General features: G+C 41.7%; 2 protein-coding genes and 1 long non-coding RNA gene across 5 annotated transcripts in view; all 3 read left to right on the forward strand.

The window, feature by feature from the left end:
- LOC308079380 (ras-related protein Rap-1b) overlaps positions 1-13,671 on the forward strand; it is a 323,403-nt gene that overhangs the window by 258,927 nt on the left and 50,805 nt on the right. The window lies entirely within an intron of this gene.
- The window catches only part of LOC308079382, a 292,916-nt gene that overhangs the window by 228,440 nt on the left and 50,805 nt on the right, over positions 1-13,671 (forward strand). The gene's annotated exons all lie outside the window — the stretch shown is intronic.
- The window catches only part of cand1 (cullin-associated and neddylation-dissociated 1), a 30,601-nt gene continuing 21,716 nt past the window's right edge, over positions 4,787-13,671 (forward strand). Inside the window, exons 1-6 of the mRNA XM_080421567.1 lie at positions 4,787-5,148; positions 9,056-9,131; positions 9,978-10,045; positions 10,895-11,049; positions 11,700-11,823; positions 13,025-13,112. Of these exons, the coding sequence (XP_080277693.1) occupies positions 5,081-5,148; positions 9,056-9,131; positions 9,978-10,045; positions 10,895-11,049; positions 11,700-11,823; positions 13,025-13,112 (579 nt within the window). The 5' untranslated portion in view covers positions 4,787-5,080. The remainder of the gene's footprint in view (positions 5,149-9,055; positions 9,132-9,977; positions 10,046-10,894; positions 11,050-11,699; positions 11,824-13,024; positions 13,113-13,671) is intronic.

Raw genomic sequence — 13,671 nt, forward strand, 5'->3', positions numbered from 1 at the left:
TTTACTTTCAAGAACCCCCAGTTTGACATGCATTAGGCTACGGACCCCCATTTAATGGCAGTTCTATCTATGGTACCCCAATTTGTATTGTAAAATCAATGTTAATTTAACTCTGAGAGTGTACAAATGGAACCAAATGGACCCGTCAGGGTCCATTTGGTTCCATTTGTACACTCTCAGAGTTACTGAGCTATAAGGGTCCATTTGGTTCCTAACTATCCATCATTTAGCTGGGGACCCACTGGAACTCCCTCAAGGACCCCTGGGGGTCCCTGGACCCCACTTTGAGAACCAATGTCCTGTACCACCAAATGCCAAGGCTAGCTTATATTGGACTTTCTGGAGGTGGTTGCAGAGGGGAAGATGAGGAGGAAGAAGACAGATGCCAGGTTCATTTGTTGACCTGGCATTCTAGTTTCTATACGGTAGTTTCAATGTACAGATTATATATATTTTGATACTGTTTAGACTGATGATAGGTTCATGGTGTAGCCTACCTATGATCCTAGATTACTATTTCTATGCATTTGCCCCGTGTTTACTCTGCTGTAAATCGCTCTGGATTAAGATCTGCTAAATGCCTAATTGAGGAAGCTATCCTGATGAACGAGCTAGTAGGGATCAGCCACAGTCTCATTGTCCCCCGGCACAAAACAAAACAACTTGGTGCCAGCAGTAGGCATCAGACTTCACAACCAAGCCTAACACCAACCATGTTCTGTTCTGTTCTTCTTCTTTTTTTAAAGATATTTTTGGGGCTTTTTCTGCCTTCATTTGAGAGGAAAGTAGGCTGACAGGAAATGGGGAGAGAGATGGGGGGGTTGACACACAGAAAAGGCCACTGGGATCGGGAGTCGAACCCACGACACGCTGAAAGACTGGTTTACCAATCTATGTGGTTTGCGCCTCGACCGCTAGGCCAGCAGGCGCTCCCGTTCTGTTCTGTTCTGTTCTCTTCTGTTATTACTAACTCCTGCTTGACTCTGACAAACTTGCACATGGACTTCTGGGATGTACGCTACTCTGACTACAGAACCATAACAGATGCATGTCTGTATATACTGTATAATCATTATATTCACTGTTGATAGTCTGTTACATACATATCCATTCACATTTCACACTCAGGTGTATCACTTGTATATGTACACTTCATAACACTTGTAGCCTACTTATATTTATTGATACAACATATATTAACTCAATCCCAATGTACACTCAGTTAAACAGGTTTTTACTGTGTAGTGCCTCACCATCCAAACTAGGACCAGATTAAAGACTTGCAGAGGTCCTTGGGCCAATTATCTTCAGGAAAGCACCTGTAGACATTTATCGTGTTATAGTGGCTCAAAGAAAAAAAAAGATGGGAACCCTAACCTTGCCATACCTTAGCTTTTGCTGAACTGACGATTTTTTTTAAACATTTGTTCAGAACACATTTTAAGCAACAGACCATTTGCTGCCTGAAACAATTAGTATAATCAACATTTCAAGCAATATTCTAGACCGTGAGATTCTGGAAAGAGCTTGAACTGGGCAATAAATATGCCTATACTCCTGATGGTCAAAGGGCCCAATAGGAGGGCTGAGGGCTCTGTAAAGCCTGATTAATACTCCACTGTACCGCACAACGGTGCCACACATCACAAATAGCCGAACAAAGTTTACAACGGTTCGCTTAGTGGCACGTTGTGAGCTTGTAAATTATAGGGCCTACAGTATACAGTATCAGCCTATAGTATAGGCTGAGAGGCCCACATGAACATTTTTATAGTTGATGGGCCTCATAGCTTAGAACACACTAAGCCCCCACTTCAAGTTCAAGTTCAATTTCCTGGGTCCCTGAGCATTGGCCCGGTCCATAATCCATATCTGCTTAGGACCTTAGGGGTCCGTCCATTTGGACCAGTGCAATTAGGATCAGTGTTGTTTATATAGCAGCCTAACTCGAGTCGAGTGTACAAATCAATTTGTACAAATTCATTGTGTACACTCTTGTGGTTATACAGGATTTTATTGTGTAGGGGCCCCACCATTTTTTATTGATTGATTGAATACTTTATTAGTCGAATTAGTTTAAACAGCACGAGGTACAGTCAGACATTAAGGCTAAAATAACACAAAAAAGTCCTCGGGACTTGTTTCCAATCCATTGTGGTCCTATGTATTCAATTCATCAGCAGAGCATAAAAATAACACAATAATATTATGCAGAAAGGAGAAAAGACGGCAGCAGTGAATGACACCAGCTCCTTTCTATGGGAAATTGCATTTACCTCCCCTGGTGGTCTCCTGATAGGTGATTTTTCAGGCTAGTTTTGAAAGAAACAGTGACTTACATCTTTTAATGGATGGTGTCAGGGCATTCCACTTTTGGTGGCAGAGGAGTAGAATGAGAACTTTCCCATGTTTTGTTCTAAATTTGGGGGGTACCAGATCGTTGTCGCTCCCTCTAGTATCGTGGCTGTCACTCACTTTGGAGAAGTAGTTAGACAGGTATGAGGGTATCGAGGGCACTGCCCCTTTGACTATCTTAAATACCACACCATTTTTATTTGAATAACCCTGTCTTCTGCCCTGAGCCATCCCAGACTAGCAAAGTGTGTTTGAATTAGGTGGGTCATGGGCTTTAGGCCGAGAAGTAGTCGAATCAGTTTGTTTTGGGAGGTCTGAAGCTTAGGTTTTATTGAGATGTTGGAGAACCAAGAGGTGCAAGCATAGTCAAAATGGTATTGAATGAGGGCTCCAGCAAGAGTCTTGAAAGCACTTTTGTTGACAAGGAGGAAATTCTGCCCCAAAATCGTGTTCTTTGAATTACTTTCTTGAAAACTTTTGATGCCATTTTCTCTTGTCAGTTTGTTGTCAAGAATACAGCCCAAATAGGTAACTTCTTCTTTGCTTGAGATAACTATATTGTCAACTCTGACCTTTAAATAACACAATAATGGATTCTGATTTACCAAGGTGTAATGACAGTTTGTTATCGGAAAGCCAAGTACGGATTTTGCTCAGAACTGAGGGCTTATCCTCAACTTGCATTTTGACCTTACCGGAGACCAGGAGTGTCAAACGCCTTTTGAAGGTCCAGCATGACCATGCCACAGTATTTGCCCGAGTCTATCTTGCGTTTGATGTAATCGGTAAAATACAGTATAGGCATGTGTCAGTGGAGTGGGATGTTCTGAAGCCATTCAAACAGCAGTTTTCGCTCTTCGAGGTAACTACTGATCAGTTCGTGAATTAATCTCTCTATAACCTTTGAGATGGAACAAAGGATTCTAATTTGTTTCCTTTTTCATACAGAGGGATTACTCTTGCCAGCTTGAATTCATGTGGGACATGACACTGACATTTGTAATGTGGGCTACCATGGGAGCAATAGAGGGCCTGTCACGATAAGAGGGCCCCCCACACACACAACACTCCAGTGGTTCTCAAAGTGGGGGTCTGGGGACCCTCAGGGGTCCTTGAGGCCCAAAGAGGTCTGTAACTCTGACAGTGTACACACAGAGTTAAGGGGGTTCGTGGGCCTAGAATGCATACTGGCCTGTGTGATCCGGTCTAGACCACGCCTACTGAAAAAAAAAAAAAAAAAATACGGTGGTTCCGTTTTTTTGGTGCCGCTTTGTTTTGGTTCCCCCTGTTAGTTTCCCCAATCCCCATTTAATGCTGAATCGAGTATAACTAATAGTTTAGTCTCGCCAGTCGCTACGAGTTGGAATAAAAAATGGATATACCAAACAAACTATTCCTATAAGCTAAACTACGCCGCATCAAGGGTTTTATTGGGTAGGCCCTAAAATGATGATGCCCTTGATCGCGGGGAATTATTTTGGGTGATACCGGCACCCTTGGTTCCGGCCGCCTGATGACGTGCCTGATGACATAAAGTTGTTTTTGCTCCCAAAATTGGTATTGATCCTATCATCCCAGGCTAGGCGGGAGGAGTAGAACGAAGGCTCTATCTTAGCCATGGGGTTCACATGACGCTCGTCTGTCACTGTGTCACAAGCGTCATGGAACCACTTTTGTTCCTGGTTTGCGATTTTTTTACATTTACAACTCTTACATCTACATAAACGTTCAGATTTCAAATATTAAGTGCTTACCCCCAAGCCACAGATGTAAAAAGTTGAGGCGCAACCAGTCTAAGTACCCGTATCTTCCGTACTGTTCAATAAAAAGCTTTTTAATCTGATCGTCGGCCATTTTCTTCAAAATTTCTCTGATGCTTTCAACTACGCGACCCTATCGGTTGGGAGGTGTATTGCACTCTGATATATTACAAAAAATTTTAAAAAAAAGAAGAAAATGGCTGCCGATCGGATTAAAATGCTTTTTATTGAACAATACGGAAGATACGGGTACTTAGATCGGTTGCGCCTCAACTTGTTACATCCGTGGCTTGGGGGTAAGCACTTTATATTTGAAATCTGAACGTTTATGTAGATGCGGCAGTTGTAAATGTAAAGAAATCGCAAACCAGGAACAAGTGACTGTCATGGTATGACAGTCATGTTTCAGGGCTAGCTCTATCTATGTCCTCCCGGTGGGGGCTCCTCACTGGCAGGTGAGTCAGTAGGATATCAGCAGTGACAACACAGAAATGCGTGTGGGGAGGAATTAATTGGCATAATGACTGAATTGGGAAGAAAAGGGGGTTAAAAATAATTGGCTACTCTAAATTATTATTTTTCTTAAAAGAAGAAAAATAAAACTGTGAACTTTAACCCGCAGCAGCCAGCCAGGCTAGCCCCGCCCCTCTGCAGAGAGAGAGAGCGAGAGAGAGAGAACGGGACGTCCATTCAAACACATCCAAAACTCCTCCAGCCCTCCACCGCGGGATGCGAACCAACAACCACCAGGCAGCAGCATCAGCCTGATCTCTGCACCTCTTCCACCCCCTGGCCCCTCAGCTTCCAGCAGCCCCGCATCCCCTCACACAAAACGGTCAGTTAGTTATAACTAACGGCCATTAACGGCCAGTGACGGAGCACTGCTACTGGTATACCTAGAGGCTAGCAGGAAGGAGGCTAACGGAGGAAGCTAACCCTAAACCCGCCCCAACAACACAGCAAACATGGCGAGCGCCTCGTACCACATCTCCAACCTGCTGGAGAAGATGACGTCCAGCGACAAGGACTTCAGGTAACGTGGTCGTTTTTAAATTATATCGTTTTTAGACCGTATTATGGGAATAACACGGTGCGTTTTAGGGTGAGATAATGAAACGTTTACCTGAGTAATAATGAACGGGGCTAGTTTTTTAAGCTAGCTAGGCCACCACGGCCAGTGTTGCCAGATTCCTGCCGGGAGAAATAAGCAACACGGGTCTATGAAAACTAAGCCCAAAAAGAAGCGACTAATGGGCTACGGCTATTTGAAAATGAAATGGCCAATGTACAAGCTCACAACGCGTCAAAAAGATGTTGGGAATAAAATAATTTTGGATATTTAAAAAATAACACAAATCTCTGGCACAAAATGTATTCAGATGGTTGGGTCTGCAGTCAAATGCATATTATTATTATGGGGGTCCTTGCCATGGAAATGTTTGAGAACCACTAGTTTAAACATTGGGAAGCAAGACAAAATAAGCAACAACTATACTTAGCAGGGATGTCACGATTACAAACTTAAGTTGACGATTAGTTGTCATACAAATAATTGCTATTAACGATTTAATTGTGGTTTTGACATTGGAACATTATATCTTTTTTTTTTAATCTGCTTTGAATCAAAAAGTTGCACAGGGCAGATAGAAGACAAATAACTTGAATATACAAAGTAATTACTGACAGACACTGACACATTACTTTTTTCAAAAAGGGGAGAAATAGAGGATATAGCAGATCTACCAGCTTGGGGTGGCTTGTCGATCTGCTATTTCTGGAATTTAAAATACATATATATTAACCCTTTTCAACATGGTAACGATTATGACTATTATCTCAAATAATTGCGATTATGTAATAATTGTGACAGGCCTAGAAACAAGCCCAAATAAACAACTGCACACTTAAGAAACGAGCCCAAATAAACCGCAACCCACCAATATTAACAAGCAACCTTTTACAGAAAAAGAAGCCCAAAGTGGCTTATAATAAGCGGACATGGCAACACGGACCACGGCGCTATTATTTTCTCTTTCTTTCTTTCTTTTTAAGTCTGTTGCTTGGGCTGTATCAAATAATGAAGTAATTTCAGCTGCATACATCTAAATTCAGTTGGAATTGCCTCATTTTTGGCCGAAAATACGTCATAGTTTGTCCAAACGTGACAGACATATCAGTGTAAATGAGCTTTAAAACCCCGGGTAGCAACGAGCCTTGTTGACACGAGGTGTTTGTAGAGAAATACAGACTAATATCATACAGACGAATACAAAAATAAACACATTTCAATGCTAATACGTGAGCGAAACACTTATGTTTGTTGTGTTTGTGTTGTTCATGTGTTGACGTTTAGCATCTGGCACGCATGACAGTCCCAGCTATTAGCCTGGCATGGTGGCTAATGCTAATAATCAGCTGCATGAACGATATACTCGCGAGATTTTGAGTTTTTTTGTATTAAAGCTGTTAACGAGCTATAACAGCTTGTTTGTGTTTTTTTGTGTGTGATTGTAAACAGGTTGCTAAACTGTTGCATGGGTTGTGTTGACACGTTAGCATCCGTAGTTAGCTTCCCAGGTAACCATCATCACACAGCTAACTGCTGTCATCATGCAGGAAGCTCATTCTAATGTGTGTGTGTGTGTGTGTGTGTTTGTGTGCAGTGGTGGAATAAGTACTCACATTTCTTTACTTAAGTAAAAGTATCAATACTGCAATGAAGAAGTTCTGTTCTTTTTCACGTCAAGGAGCCCCTAAATTATATGTATCTGGCTGGGGACCCCCATCTCAAAATATTTAGTTCCAGGGACCCACCAGAAGCAAAGATTTGAGTTACAAATGTTCGCTTTAAAAAAAAATATATATATTCAGATTAGCACACATTTTCATGATTTTTCAAAAATAGCAGATCTACAAGCTTGTAACGCAGCACTGTGCCGCGCTATGTATATCTGCTATTTTTGAACAGCCAAAGTATACAATAATGGTTAAAATCTAAAATGCGTTCTTAATGGGTTAAACTTACCAAAAGTAGAAAGTACTCATTATGCAGAATGTCCCATTTCACAAGTTTACAAATGTATAAAATGTATAAAAAATCTTTTGAAAATAGCAGATCTACAAGCCCACAGCTTGTAGATCGGCTATTTATCAAATGGCCTAAATGTGAAGTGGGTAATGTATGTTTTGTAATAATAATCTAAATCTACAAAGGAACTAGTAACTAAAGTTTTAAAATAATTGTAGTGGAGTAAAAGTACAATATTTGCCTCTGAGATGTAGTGGAGTAGAAGTAAAAGTACTGAAAATTGGAAATTGTACTTAAGTACAGTGTTAGAGTAAATGTACTTGGTTACTTTACACCACTGCTAATGCAGGTGTCCATTTAAAATTAAACGTTAGCAGATTTCGGCCATGGAATGTGTATTGACAACATGCGAAGCAAATTGAGTTTTCCAGTATTGATTGAATGATATCCAGATTTAGCCGTCATTGATTGATTTCTGCATTGTAGTGTTAGCATAAGGGGTGTGGTTGGTATAATCTCTAAAACAGCAGCTTGGGCTGCCAGCAGCCCTGCAAAGCAACTGATGTTCAAGTATTTTGTGTACTGGAAACGAAAGTAATTTTTGCATTGGAAAGTAACTAGTGTTACTGTATTTGTGCACTGGAAAGTAAACGCATGTTTAAAGTATTTGTGCAATGGAAAGTAAATTGATGTTAAGTATTTGTGCTGAGTTGAGTTAACTGCACATTTTATTCACTAAAATAAACTGCATGACACTGTTGCAGCTTTTACACTTGAGGATTTTACTGTGAAGTATGTGACTGTAGCATCGTGGTGGTCTAAAGCAGTGTGGTTCTCAAACTTTTTCGTGCCAAGGACCCCCAAATTGATATGTAATGTGGCCACGGACCCCCACCTGAAAATATGTTGGCCAGGGAGGCAAAGATTTGTGTTGTTCGCCTTTTAAAAAACAAATGATTTAAAGATTTGCACACATTTTCACTTTATTAACTAATTTTGCTGGGCACCCCCTGGTACCCCCCCCCCCCAAGGACCCCTGGGGGTCCTCGGACCCCACTTTGAGAACCAATGGCCTAAAGTAAGGTAGAGGGGAGAGTGTTTCCATCGGCAGAATTCACTACCACTGTGTGAAATACTGTAAAATAAATAAATGAGTGGATCTGATCTCACCAGTCACAGGATGCTTCTAGCAATTTGTAGTAACTAGACCATACCCGTGGGGGGATATGCGCACATGATTTGGCAACCCGGGAGCCAGCGAACACAAAAACGCTAATAAACAGTTGACATTTGGGGAAAGCGAAAAACGGGCTTCGCTGTTCCGTGCATATGGTAATGGTCAATGGCGTGTGCAAATTCAGATCAATTGCTGCAGCCACTGAGGAGAACCGGGCAGAAGAGATTTTGGGCTCACCACCACACACACAGAGCTTTGTAGAATTAGAGGAGGATGTCAACTACCTACAGCCTCAGCCAACCATTATCTTATTTTGGTTTAACGGAATATCAATATGATTCCAGGTTTTAACGGCAACAGGTTGGAAACCGATGTTTTAAAATATTATAATGCATGTGACTGTAAGAGCAGCGTGGCTGTCTCTACTAACAGGGCTGTCTGTTGCTTTGTCTGTGGCTGTGGTGGTAAAGGAAGTCTGTTTCTGTCTGAGGGTGAATGCTTGCTAGTTTGTGTGTGAGAACAAGTTATTTTTTCATGTTGAGACTGGAAGCCAGTACCAACCTGTCTATCTACCTGTCTACATGACTGATCTGACATGTCTGTCTGTCTGTCTAACTTTGAATATGTCTGTGTCCATGTCCTTCTGCCTGTCAGAACCTGATTATTCCCACCGTTAAATCACAGTATTCATGTGTAAACAGTAAACACTCTCTCTCTCTCTCTCTCTCTCTCTAGGTTCATGGCAACCAATGACCTGATGTCTGAGCTGCAGAAGGATTCAATCAAACTGGATGATGACAGTGAGAGGAAGGTCAGTTAATACCAGTCACAGTTTTGTTCAATTCAAACCAGTCCATACTGGTTCTGTAGTGTCCATACTGGATCTGTTTCTGTACTGTCCATACTGGTTTTGTGCTGTCCATACCAGTTCTATACAGTCCATACCAGTTCATTACAGTTATGTACAGTTCATACCAGTTGGACATTATGTGCAAGTTATATACAGCAGTCGTTCACGAATAGCAGTGGTGCTATTTGAAAAATCTTGAAACATTGTGACTAATTTGGAATCCTTTTCATTCAACATCAACACTAATCTTCTCTTATGGGGTTCCCTTGAACAAAATCTTTAGAGATGGGGCCAAATACAATTCCATTTGGGGGACCTTGACATGAAATTGTTTGAGGATGCCCTTATATACAGTTCATACCAGTCTATATCAGTGGTTCTCAAACTTTTTCATGTCAAGGACCCCCTAAATTATATGCATTTGGCTGTGGACCCCCATCTCAAATATTTGACCCCCAGAAGCAAAGATTTGGGTTACAAATGTTCGCTTAAACATATATATATATTCAAAGGTTTGCACAAATTTTCACAATGTTTAAAAAATAGCAGATCTAAAAGCTCATAGATATATATATATCGCAGATATACAACCTATGAGGTTGTATATCTGCAATTTTTGAATAGCCAAAGTATAGAAGGTTAAAATTATTGCGATGCTATATTAACACATTTCGCTGGGGACCCCCTGGAACCCCCCCAAGGACCCCTGGGGGTCCCCGGACCCCACTTTGAGAATACCACCGGCCTTCCTGAATGAATATGATTGATCAATTGATTGACTGACTCGCTGAATGATTGATTTCACAGGTGGTGAAGATGATTTTGAAGTTGTTGGAAGATAAAAATGGAGAAGTTCAAAACCTGGCTGTTAAATGGTAAGTACACACACATACATGCACACTACATACCGTATATGTACATTTTGTGGTTGCCAGATCAGAATAAGTAAGTATACAGCAGATATTCCGCTAGGACAATTTGGTGCTGGTCAAAATGTTGGGAAATATTTCAGTTTTCTGGACAAATGGGGGAAATCATGATTATGTAGATGGCTATATATATGGTGGCGTTTATGTTGCACTAAAAACAAAAAAAATGCAGATTCACAAACTCATATCTACAGATGTATGAGCTTGTAGATCTGCTATATCTTTGAAAAATCGTGGAATATGTCACTCTCTCTCTCACTCAGTCTCTCACTCACACTCAAAATAAGTGTTTTAAAGCGAACATTTTTAACTCCGATCTGTGCTTCTGGGGGTCCCTGGAACAACATATTTTGAGATGGGGGGTCTGCGGCCAAATACATATCATTTTGACATGTAAAAGTTGGAGTACCACTGATATAGCAACATACTGTTAGGATTTAGGAAACATTTTTAGATATGTATTTGGCCACGGACCCCTATCTCAAAATGTGTTGTTCCAGGGACCCCCATGAAGCAAAGATTTGAGTTACAAATGTTCGCTTTAAAAAATATACTTTCAAAGATTTGAACACATTTTCAAAATCAAGCTCATAGCACGGCACTCGGTGCCGCGCTATGAGCTTGTAGATCTGCTATTTTTTGAATAGCCAAAGAAATCTAGAACTGACACGGATGCGTTCCCGGATTGAATGGGTTAAAGGACATGGTGTCCCATGAGATTTTAATTAGTTGGATACCAGAAAATTCTAAATGCATTTTCCAGCTAACGGAAACAGCTGTGTTTTGTGATTATAGCCTGGGCCCTCTGGTGAGCAAGGTGAAGGAGTACCAGGTGGAGACCATCGTGGACACGCTGTGCACCAACATGCTGTCTGACAAAGAGCAGCTCCGAGACATCTCGTCCATCGGACTCAAGACCGTTATAGGAGAACTTCCTCCTGCCTCTAGTGGTATGTTTACTAGTACTGTTTAATACTGCTGCTACTACTACTGGTACTTATGTTATTACTACTGATACTGGCTGCATAGAAACATCAATCATTCATTGATATTGTAGTTTTCTAATAGACAATGTGAATGTAAGAACACTTTTTTACAACATATCCTAGTAACGTATGTATACAAAAAAAAATAAAGGTACTGGTTCCTGGTTAAATTAACGCTTCCTGGGTTAACGCTTTTCAGTTTTCTTCATGTTGGGATGTTAATAACTTAATGTTGCAAGTTACATATATGGTAAGATCAAAGCAAGCCAGACATGTATTTTGGCTCTAAACCACTGATTGGTTTAAAAACGTGCAGCTGTATTTTAAAATCAATTCTATGACTCACTGGAAGTTCATGCAGAGATCTGAGGATTGGTGCAATGTGTTCAGCTTTCAGCGTTCGAGTTACAACTCTAGCAGCTGCGTTCTGAATGGGTGTGATGAGTTTCTGTGTGCACTGAAATGTTAATTTGTATAAATATGACGTCACGCTGCAATTAGCCGCGTTCAACACTCCATTGTGTACACGTAATACGTAAACAAGAAAATCCCAGCCCATCCCCAGTAATAGAAATATGTATTTTGTCAACAAAAATGTCAATCAATGTCTCTAGGCTCAGCGCTAGCGGCCAGTGTTTGTAAGAAGATAACTGGCAGACTGACAAGTGCCATCGCCAAACAGGAAGACGTGTCTGTTCAGCTGGAGGCGCTCGACATCATGGCGGACATGCTCTGCAGGTAACCACACTCACTGTGTGTCTGTGTGTGTGTGTCTGTGTGAGACTCCATTATCAAAACACACAGACAAATTTAACATGGGCCCTTAAGTCACTCATTATGCTTGTCTGGCTGACATCTCGGAGTGGATGTCGACGCACCACCTGAAGCTCAACCTGGACAAGACCGAGCTGATGTTCCTCCCGGGGAAGGGCTGTCCGCACCGAGTCCTGGCCATCACCATTGATAATGCTGTGGTGACGTCAACTCGGACTGCAAGGAATCTGGGTGTGACCCTGGACGACCAACTGTCGTTCTCGGAAAACATCGCATCGGTGTCCTGCAGATTCCTCCTCTACAACATCAGGAGGATTCGACCCCTTTCTCACGAAGAAGGCAGCGCAGGTGCTCATCCAGGCTCTTGTCATCTCCCGCCCTGGACTACTGCAACTCCCTGGTGCCCCGGCGTCTGCCATCAGACCTCTGGAGCTTGTTCAGAAAGCTGCAGCTCGTCTGGTGTTCCACCGCCCCAAGTTCTCCCACACAACTATGATGTTCTCTACTCTGGCTCCCCGTAGCGGCTCGCATCCAGTTTAAGACCCTGGTGCTAGCCTATAGGGCAAAGGAACTGAAAGGAACTGCTCCTTCTTACCTCCAGGCTATGATCAGGGCTTAGGCTTACACCCCTGCCCGACCACTTCGGTCTGCCGCCTCGGGTCGCTCGGTGGTCCTTCTGGCCGATCTACACGGTCACAGCTTTTTTCTGTTCTGGCCCCACAGTGGTGGAATGAACTCCCCACTGATGTCAGGACAGCAGAGTCACTGCCCATCTTTCGCCGCAGGCTGAAAACCCACCTCTTCAGGAAACACTACCCTTCCTCTTCGCCTTGCCTACTTGTTGTCAATTAGTTGTACGAGCTCTTGTCTCATTGGATCTTGTTTATTTGATGCACTTATTTGTTTTAGCTCTTGCTCATTTCATTTTCCTATTTGTCTCATCTGTTTAAGAAAGTAGGTAGCTGATATATTGCACTTTTACCTTAGCGCTAGGTATACTCTTAGCTGCTTGGTTTAGAAGAGAATGTACTTAAGACTTCTGGTGATTAGTAGTTTCCTTGCCTACATATGTTGAATGCACTTATTGTTAGTCGCTTTGGATAAAAGCGTCTGCTAAATGACTGTAATGTAAAATTCTGTCTCTGTCTGTCTGGTGTGTGTACAGACAGGGAGGATTGTTGGTGAACTTTCATCCCTCTATCCTGAGCTGTCTGCTTCCCCAGCTCACCTCTCCTCGCCTGGCTGTCAGAAAGGTACATCTGACCCCTAACCCTAAAAAATAACCCATAATAACTCCAAATATTTAAATAACACCTAGCGATGGGAATTGACCGTAATCTTTAGATTCAATTTAGATTTAAAATAGATAATATTTTCATCAGTGACAGTGATATTATTAGTTTGTTTGATAAATGTTTATTTTGAATGATGCCTTTTATGAAACTTGTTCTTAAACTTGATTCAATCTGGCTAATTTTGATATTAATATCACCTCTTCTGTTTTCTTCCCGTTATTGTCAAACCAGCTTAAATAAAAATCTGTCTTCTGGTACCTTTATGTGGACTTCAATATAAGACCGCCGTTGAGTTTAGTTGAGGAGCTACTGCCCTAATCGCAGCTCTTTTCTCCCTCGGGTAGGCCGTGTAGGGGCTTGTGTTTGCATTGATATGCCTGATTTATACTTAGTTGCTTGCCGGTGTTGTGCACTGAAGATAGCCGGTCTGCATTGTGAACCAGTGGAAAAAGTACTTAAGCGTTATGCTTAATCTAGTCTCATGTCATGACTCATGATATTGATATAATTATTGCCC

Source organism: Gymnoscopelus braueri, assembly GCF_963280865.1.
Source record: "Gymnoscopelus braueri genome assembly, chromosome: 23".
In the NCBI taxonomy this organism is placed as follows: domain Eukaryota; kingdom Metazoa; phylum Chordata; class Actinopteri; order Myctophiformes; family Myctophidae; genus Gymnoscopelus; species Gymnoscopelus braueri.